A 10,304-nucleotide genomic window follows, 5' to 3' on the forward strand; every position below is an offset into this window, starting at 1 on the left:
TCTAGCACCAAAGTATAAATATGGAGTTAATTTTGCACCGAATTAGAGTTTTAAAAAAATGACACTAATTCGGTGCAAACAGAATATAAATGTGCCCCTAAGTATACAGCAGGCATAATATATGCAAATGGGGTGTTCCCCCATTAAGAGCACTACAAAAATGGCACTCTAAGAGATTCCACTGCTCCATTTTTAGCAGCTATTTTTAATGCCTGCACACAGCAGGCTTTAAAATGGGACATACCATTGTTTTTATTATCCCCCCATGTACTCTGCAGGATTAGCGTCAAAATGTTGGCGCTAATCCTGCACAGTACATCCATAGTGTCAAAAATGTTGACGCTATTGCCCCTACCCTGTGCCATGGTGTGCCGTATACTAAATACTGTGCACACATGGTGGTGGTAGGGGGGTGCAATGGGGAGCAAAAAGAGTGGTGTTGCATTGTTGCTGCATTAGATGCAGCACCACTTTTCTTAAATTCGAGCCATACTCTTTTGCCAAAATTCAATAGGTGATTGCATATGGGGATCAATGACATCTTAGTATCCAACAGATAGATATTTTGTAGATATATGTTTACAATCTCGGCACGGTAATATTTATTCAGTATTCAACGCATGTTTTCTAAGTAATTCAAGGGATCTATACTTTTGAGGTTATTGATAAAAGCTTCTGACACATTGGAGACGGTATAGTTCCTTTTGGTTTGTTCATGTTCATACATCAGGAGTTTATTCCAGATAGCAGATGGATTGGAGACAATATTAGGAAAAATGTCAAGCTCCGTTCAGATTACCATGGGGATAGATATAGCTGAATGACAAAACTCTGGTGAATGAATATGCATATACATTTGTGAATAATTAAACTTGATCTCAGTTAGAACAGGTGTATACGGCAGTATCTTTCAGAACTTCCTTCAGTTATATCTCACTGACTGTTTTAAAGTCTACTTTGTTAATTGCATTTTTTCTTTATATTAACTTTAAATACCTGCTATTTATTTTGCCTGCATTCCTTTATAAAGTTTCTTATAAAGTGCATACGTGTTGCTGTAAGATTGCCTGTGGTTTGAGAACTTTGTTAGAGCATGATTATTTCTGGCCTCCTTCGCTAATCACCATAACGTCACTTGCCCCACTGGAAAAATCATCACTAATAAAACATCTTCATTGAGGAACATTATATAAATCTACAATATTTATTGTAAGCATTAGATGACCACATTTTAATTAACAGTATATTTTCTTTTTTTACACTGTCATTTTGTAGCATATGTTTGTATTTTTGCACCAGCTTGTCAATGCTAGGCCATTTGGCTTTGTCAATCCTTGTTTTTATTTTACTGATACCCCATGTGTTGTGAATTAAGATTGGGAAATGAAAACCCTTTTCTTTCTACAGTGAAGCGTCTGCTGCATTATCTGCCAGTCTGTCAGGTGTGGTTGGTTTTTATTGCTCAGCAACCCTTCATGTAAACAATTCTAAAAGGATGGTCTTCATACACATGCTATCAAACCACTCACAGTCGAATGGACCAGTTATTCTTTGTTAGAATATAAAGTAGAAGTCATTTATGGTGGGTAGAAATGCAGAAGATAATGCACTGAACACAATCACTAGAGAAAGGACTGTTTGCAAACATATAACTTTTACATTACATAGAAACATCTTTGTATGATTTAGGATCAATTCTTACTGATTACTACCAGAGACTGTATTTAATGGGGTCATTACGAGTTTGGCAGTCCCAAACAGGAGGATGCCACGGAGGTGGTGTCCCTCTGCACCCTCAGAATGCACACTGCCTGTTGCATGGCAGACAGTGCATAATCCAATGGTGTGGTGGTGGGCAGTGCAGGAGCATCCCTGTGGCCCCCTGCACTACCTTTCCGCCAGCCTTTTTATGGTAGGCTTCCTGCCATTTAAAGGCTGGTGGAAAATGGGGTTGTAATCAGCCAGGCGGCACTGAGTTCAGTGCCACCATGGCTGATTACAAGCCTGACTGCCGTCTTGCCATCACGAACCATGTTCCCAACGGGGACGATGGTCCTTTGGCGATCTGACTGCAAAAGTCATAATTTGGTGGTCGGACTGTCTAAGCTGCAGTGGTCTGACCACCAACTCGAGTCTGACGTTCTGAAGATTGCCAGACTCGTAATGAGGCCCTAAGTCTTGAGCTTAGGTTAGCACTATAGTGATAAATCTTTTGTGTCTTCACTGATCTGATTAAGTAGTCGGCTGCACAACCATTATACAGAGAGGCAAGTGGGAGGATAAAAACATTAAAATGTCTCAAGAGCTCGATGATGTCTTTTTGCCCGTCAAAACCTTCTTTAGTGCCCCCTTCACATCATTATTGCGTAGGCTGTAAATAAATGGGTTCAGCATTGGTGTGAGGATGGTGTACATCACACTAGCCACCCTGTCCTTAGTCAGAGCAAAGCTAGTGGATGGTCGGAAATACATAAACATGATGGTTCCAAAGTAAAAGCTCACCACTGTAAGGTGGGATGAGCAGGTGGAGAAGGTCTTGTACCTTCCCGATGATGATGGAATCTTCCTGATTGCATTGATGATACAGATGTAGGAGATTACAATGATAACAAAAGGGCTCATGACTACTGCAGATCCTTCTGTGAAGATCACAAGCTGGTTGAGGGATGTGTCAGAGCAGGCCAGTTTGAAGAGTGGCACCATGTCACAGAGGAAGTGGTTAATTTCATTTGCTCCACAGAAAGACAGTCTTGATGTCATAGTTGTGTGCAAGATGGTGTTTGCAGTTGACGCAGCCCAGGTCCCAGCCACCATCTGGACACAAGCTGTCTTTCGCATTACCACAGAGTAACGCAAAGGGTTGCAGATAGCTACATACCTGTCATAAGCCATGACAGTCAAAAGAAAGTCTTCCACATTGGCAAACAACAGAAAAAAGTACACCTGAGACAAGCAGCCCCCATATGAAATAGACTTTCTCTCCACAAGGAAGTGCACCAGCATCTGTGGGATAGTGACCAGGGATAGGCATATATCTACAAAAGACAGGTTTGCCAGGAAAAAGTACATAGGGGAATGGAGCAGTGAATCACCAGCGACTGCAAGGATGATGGCCAGGTTCCCCAATACAGTGATAATGAGGATAAACAGGAACACAGCAAAGAGCTGGAGTTGATAGCGAGGGAGGTCTGAAAATCCCAGGAGGATAAAATCTGTGATCATGCTCTGGTTTACAATGGTCATTGTTTTTATTTGTCTGCAAAAACACACAGAGCATCATATCAATATTTTAGCCAAATTGTGTTTGAAAGTAGCATTATATTCTGCCCCATCTTCATATTTGGTAATTGCAGTGTAGACTTTAACCACATGTTAATAAAATATAGTTCCTAACAAAACACATGCCAGAAGATCAAATAAAAAGAAAGATATGCTGCAGCAGATTAAACTACCATTGTTCATTAAAATCTCGCTATCTGCTTTATCAAACACAGATTACGAGCCTTTATCCTCAATTTGATAATAAAGAGACATTTTTGCAGTTTAACTGCATGAGATACATAGCAGGCCCAATAGCGGCTGCATTCCATAGCTCCTCGTTCTATAAAGATTAATAGGATGTGAAAAAATCCCTCAAATATAATTCAGTGGGTCAATTCCTAAAAGTTCAGACTAAGGCCCTGGCGATTACCAGGTGATGGGTAAATGGAGAGATATTCATCACACCTGGTAAACACCATTACCTAGGGGCCCTCATTACAAGTTCAGGACTAAATTTAGATCCCTACGCAAGCAGGTATTTGCATAGGAATTGGAGTTTGAGTTGTCTGTTGATGACCAAAACAACACGTTTTTCATTGATCAACTCCAAGTCAAACCTTCTGAAATGTATCAGGGTAAATGGCCTGGAACAAAGGAACAATTACTGCGTTAAAAAACAATTCTGAGTGTTATACCTCTTGTTGACAGCTCAGACATGGAGGTTGTTGCCACCTGTGGTAAATCCCTCATACTAGGGTGATGGTATTTTCCAATGGTGGTAAATATCCCAGCCTGTTCAGACCATCATATCACAATGAGGGCCTTGGATGTGTTATTTATCAGGTGTGGTACATAGCCCTTGTTCCATATTCTCAACTATGGTAACTCATGGATGGTGACCCCACTTGAGTTGAATTTCTTCTCCCCTGGTGGCTGAATGAATAACTCCCATACAACAGCATTCCATCTATAGTTCTCCACTTCCTCACTCTCCACTATTCCACCCTACTTCTTCTTTCTATGGAACAGCAGAGGATGGTTCAGGAATCTCATCTTGATATTTCTCTGTCATAGTTGCTTCACAGTGGTAGTCATGAATACCAGTTTCATCTATTCAGGTCTCCTGCTCTTCATAAACTGATGTCTGTGTTGCCTGTTGCATTGTAAACGTATTTCTTGATATGGTGGAAGGTTACCAAAACTTCCATCCACTTAACAGCTTAGATTGCTCTTTAACTTGATAAATAGTTCATGAACTTGAATGGAACATATTGCATTATAGAGGAAGCCCTGTCTTCATTACTAGGCATGATCTTGGGTTTGATAACACGTCTTGGGGCATTTTTAAAAACTTTTTTAATCATTCATTGTGAAAGCAGTGCTACATTTGACTCTGATGCCAGCCCACATCTAATTGGAAACATGTTACAGGGCATACTAGTTTAAAAAAATTTAAGAACACCTAAATGTGTCCTCTATCTGCGGATTTCATTTTAAGGTTGCAGACTCAACATACCTAAAATGGCACCAATATAGTTCTCAGACCCCAAATTCACTTCTTATGACCTCAATATATTATAACAATAATTAAGAATATTTTACACCACATCTTTAAATTTCACAAGGTACACAAAGAACAACTGTGTCCTTATTTGTGTCGTTCACTTTACTCATCACATTATGGGTGCGCTTCATATTCAACAGCATCATTGTATTTGATGCGTAATTTATTTTTTCTCCATATGGTTCGACGTAGCTTTTGTTTCTTTATCTAATGTGCACAATGGACTTCTCCCTAGATGCTCTGTTTTGGCCACTAGCACAATGTGCATTGTACTCTGCAGAAGGTATACATTTATATTGAAATAAGACAGCTTACAGCCTTTTGTAAAATAAATATGTCATACACAAATATAAAGGAGCACAGTGATAAAGCCATGTTTTTATGTTTGATTTCCGTAGGTTAAAGGAGGACCTTCCCATATAATAAACCTTGAACAATCTACTGCCTATCAGAAGTTCTGATAAAGAGTACCTGATATTCAAAGGACTCCAAAACATGGAAGTAGAATAGATACCATTCTGGGGAATGATTAGCATTAGATAGGTATTAGCCATCAGTGGGAAACACCGATGTTATTAATACAATTTCACTTTCTCTCATTGGAGTTTTTATCTCTCCGTAGTAGTTTGTGATTTGAATCATGGAATATATATGAGAAATGGTGGGCTTAACATACATCTAATGCCTTTTTATTACACTTTATAAACACATCTTTCTTAGTAATTTCTTTTTTAATACAGTCAATTATTTAAAATATCTTAAGTAATGCAAACTATTATTAAACTTTGGTTGATATGGTGTGTACAACTACATGCTCTCTTGCTCACTTAAAAGGATCCTTTTATTTTTGATAGACTCTATGGGCCAGATTTATGAACAGTGGTACTGCACTAGTGCAGCACCACTTCTCTTGTGCCTCTTATGGGCCCCTGACTACCACCATCATGGTAGCGCTGTATTTAATATACGGTGGACCATGGCAAAGTCAGGGGGATTAGCGGTAAATTTTTACACTAGTCCTGCGCTTTTCTTTGACGCTAATCCTGCAAAGCACCCAGAGGCCCATTGTAACCAATGGGAGCCTCTTTTTAACGCTGCCCTTGGCAGGCATTACAAAATGCCAGTTAAAATGTCACATTAGAATCTCATTGATTCCTTTGCACCATTTCTAACCCCCCCCCCCCAGCGCCGGAACGCCCCCTTGCATACATTATGCCTAGCACAGGCATATTGTGGTCAAGGGCTTACAAAGTGGTGCCATGCAAGCATTGCACCACTTTGTAAATGTGGCGTGGCGTTTTTGCCCTTCCAACACCACATTAGCATAAAAACAATAATACTAATGTGGCATTGGAATGGCGCTAGCCCACCATAAATCTGGGCCTGTTTGTCTAGGTCATCCTCGAGTCAAGAGTATTCATTACACGAGCACCTACAAAATATGTCTCAAGAGGAAGTTCCTAACCAAGGTTTGTACTCTTAATATGCACCACAAAGTAGGATATTAAACAAGGCATGCCTTTCTCTTCTTTCAATTTGTATTTTAGGTTTGGCACTAGTCAAAATCTTTTGTTTTTCAAAAGAAATCCTTAAAATTATTTACAAAGCTAAACTTACAAATTTATGCAAGTTTACATTTTTTGGGGGGTTTTCACAAAACTGCATAACCACGTTCGGGGTGGAGAACTCCACACATAAAAAGATAGGCCTGTCCTATCTTTTTATGTGATGAGTTCTCTTCCCTGATTGCAGAGTCTCCGTTGTAAAGTTACTATTAAATTGCAGTTTGTGAATGCCAAAAAAGAGTAAACGTGCACAAATGTGAGTTTCCCTTTGTGAATCAGGCCCTAAGACTTTCAGTGGCACTCTTTTTCCACTGGTCTGCTGTAATGTCATTCACATTTTGGTTCTGCCCACCAAAGCATATACCATCGGAGAATAGGCCAGCCCGCCTCAGTTATTGGCTCAGCTCACTGTAACTGATAGCATTTTCCCTATGCAGAATTTACACATGTTTCTAAAAAAATGTCCCCTTCAATGACAGAGACTTGTAGGCCAATGTTTACTTTTTGTGTTTTAAAAACCCTTTTTATATTATTTGTTATTATTCTTAATTATGTGGGGGCCCAGCAGTTCTTCTGACAGCTACCAGACTCTCGCTGACACTTAGTACAACACACCCTGCATGTAGCACCTATCTTTGAATGAACTTTTAAACCATGCGAGTGCATGTGCAAACATGGGTGGAGATCTTAGATTTTTTTTTTACATTTTACTAAAATGTGAGACCATCCTTCTTGCAATGGCTTTTGTTATACTTTATAACTGTTACAAGATGGCCACCCGTGCATTTGTATACATCTGCAAAACTAGGGTAGACATTTTGTATGTATTTGGTTATTATATTGTAATAAAAACCATCAATAAACAAGCTTTGGCGAAGCCAATAGATTCCCACCAAAGCAGATCTATTTGCTTTGCCAGTGATTGTCTCGCTATGCCACTGTCTTGTCACCCCTTTCTACAGGTGATAATTATGGAATAGTTAGGCTGGTCTCACCTCATAGGAAGTACTGAGGTAAATGGTTGACCTATCGTGAAACACTGAAACACGGCTGCCATAATTGCATTAAAATGATATCCATTAATCACTCCAAACTTACATCCAGATGAGCATAGGGCTAACTTGGTTTTCTTTTTCACTAGAGGTGTGATGTAACACGGATCCCCCGAACACATATAGGAGAAATTATTTTGTATGCATTTAAAAAAAGATTGTTGATTATCTCAAAGAATAAACTGCAGTGTTGAAGAAAATAAACTTGATCTGTTGTTTACTAAGTATCTTTCCATTCTTCACTGGAGCATAGATGACGAAGGGCTAGGTATTCAGATGAAACTAAAAAAGAGGTCCCATTGTGTGTTTCATCAAGGTTTAGGGCAGTTACAGATACCCAGGATTATGGAAATTTTATCTAAATTGTGTTTTATGATGACCTTCATGATAATGTCGTGTTGGATGTTAAACTTTAGCATGTGACCCCTAATCAAAAGACTGAAATAATGCCCTCCAGGCACAAACCGGGCAAGAAGCAGGTTGACAGAACATTATCTTGTACCGCTCAAGGCTCAGATTTTTCCTTATCAATTCCTTATCAATGAATTTGCAGCCAGTCTAATTCATCATTAGACCCACTCTTTCAGTTCAGAAATGTTTCTACTTTCATTACTCACAGTCAGAGAATTAATGTATTTGCCAATGTGACCACTAGCAATATATCTATTAGTGAAAACAGTAGTGCCTCCTGAAAAATGCAAGGATTAAAAATGAATCTTGAATCAGTGGTAGGCCCCAGATTAAGAAAAGAGAGTGTTACAACAAGAAAGAGCTTCTTCAGTTGCACCAGAGACACATACATATATAAAACCCCAAATCTGTATGGGTGAAAAAACTAAGCTCATGATGGGAATCAATGTATCCAGGAATGTTATCCACAATTGCAATAGGATTGTAAGGAAACGCTTTATCTTCAAACCAACCATACATAGGAAGGAAGAGGAACTACCAACAGAGTGTACCATTTTGTGAGAAATTAGGTCGTTGGTTGGTGAGGGTGTGAGCACTTCTCAAGCAGCAGCTTGAACCGTCAGGTTGAACCCCTAAAGTCACTAAATTAACCTTTGCCTAATGCTCTGGCAGCTTGGCACAAAATCGGTCAGGCTCAAATTAAAGGCAATGTGTAATGTATTTATAGCAAACAAACAGTAATGAATTGAAAGCACAACACAAGAAAAATCCTACACCAATTTAGAAAAATAGAGTCAATTTTACTGAATGATTTGATACCAAAATGACAACATTTACATGTCCAACCAATATATACTAGTTAAGTTCACATGTAGTATACCAAGAAATGCACTTGACAAAGCATATCTAATGAATGTATGAAATTACAGTACATCATGGAACACAATAAAGTTACAAAAACAACTGTCAGATGGAATGGGAGAAAGGAACTCAAATGAAGTATTTAGACAAAATGGAAAAGAGAACAAGGTTGTGGTAGAGCAACATAAAAAAAGCATCATGAAGCATCCGGGGAACCAGTCTATATACAAGGTGCCAAACAAAATTGTCCACAATGAATTTAAGAATAATGTCTACCAAGCCTCCCCCAAGCCACATGTTAGTTAGCAAGTAGGATCCAGGCTCAGGGGACACAGTCACTGGCCATCCTTCCTCTTGTCTTTCATGATTATGTGAAAATAGCCCTAACATGATGACCCACTTTGGCTGGCCAATGCAGAACCAGACATCACATGGAAAGAAACAACACAAGGCATAACAGGGAAAACAGACAGGTCTGGTTAACTGGGAGACAAAAAATCTGTAATTTGGGTGGGTCTTGGAGCCAATGCAGACATTATACCGACACACAAGTTGATGATGGAGACATTGATTGAATTAAGCGGCCTAGACTTTGTCTCCTGAAACTCATCTCCAGTGTCCTGGAAGCCCCGGGAGAACACAGTCTTGACACTCTCAATAGCCTCCATCACCCTCTGGAGTGCAGCAACAGGCACAGACACACATAAAGAACATTGTGTCTCACATGAGGATTGTGGGTGTCAGGGACAAATGTTTCCCTCAACTCTTGGTCTTCTTGGCAGGCACTTGGAGGGGGAGTAGTGGCAAGGGTACAGCTGGAGGTCCCGATGAAATGAAGTCCTCAGGAGTTAGAGAGGGGCTGGTTGCAAGCCCAGATGTTCTTGGGTCCTGCTCTGGGAACACCATTGCAGATGTTTCAAATCCCCCCTCTTCATCCTCTTCATCTTCCACCCAGATTATTTTTGTTGTTGTCTTGTCAGCCTCAGGGTGATCGCACCCCTGCTGGTTGATTGTTCTCCCTCCTTCTCCTCCTCACTGGTGGTGTCAAGAGGACATGCCTGTCTATGAGCTTAGGATGTACTGTTCTGTCCCTGGTCCTGTCGTGGTGTCCCTTGGCAAGCCTGGTCCACTGAAAAATGCAAAGAAACTATTATGTTAGTGTGGAGCACTTTTAAGGTACAAGGTTGAAACTTAGATAAAGCAAATGATGACATTGTTGTACCTTGAGCTAAGTAACCAACATTGTGTGATTTTTAACATTATTATGTGTAATTTGGCTTTCATGTGAATAAATAATTCATATATTGCAGAATTTGATAGACATTGACAGTACTGTCTGCAGTATTAAGAAAGGTATTCTTCTGTATTATTGTAATTTGTGTTTTCATCATTATTCCCACAGACTGCACAGTGTGGCTGGTGACCTCCACACATAAGGGTGTATTTAGGTCTACTACTTTATGTATAGCATTCTCTTCCCTGACTGCAGTTATAAAGTTACCATGATCTCTCATATGGGGAATAGCAAAGAAAAGAAAACCTTACTCTAAAGTGTCATTTAACCTATGCAAATCATGCCTTTGGAGATAA

The 10,304-nt window shown here is 39.7% G+C and overlaps 1 protein-coding gene across 1 annotated transcript; it reads right to left on the reverse strand.

The window, feature by feature from the left end:
* Nucleotides 1–2,298: 2,298 nt before the first annotated feature.
* Nucleotides 2,299–3,243, reverse strand: LOC138262355 (olfactory receptor 1f45-like). The gene has a single exon (XM_069212253.1). The coding sequence runs from the start codon at nt 3,241–3,243 to the stop codon at nt 2,299–2,301; it is 945 nt and encodes a 314-aa protein (XP_069068354.1).
* Between the last annotated feature and the right edge of the window lie 7,061 nt (nt 3,244–10,304).

This window comes from Pleurodeles waltl, chromosome 10 (genome assembly GCF_031143425.1).
Source record: "Pleurodeles waltl isolate 20211129_DDA chromosome 10, aPleWal1.hap1.20221129, whole genome shotgun sequence".
NCBI classification, from domain to species: domain Eukaryota; kingdom Metazoa; phylum Chordata; class Amphibia; order Caudata; family Salamandridae; genus Pleurodeles; species Pleurodeles waltl.

Coding starts and splice junctions, on each gene's coding strand:
- LOC138262355 (XM_069212253.1), bottom strand. CDS start 3,243: ATGACCATTGTAAACCAGAGCATGATCACAGATTTTATCCTCCTGGGA.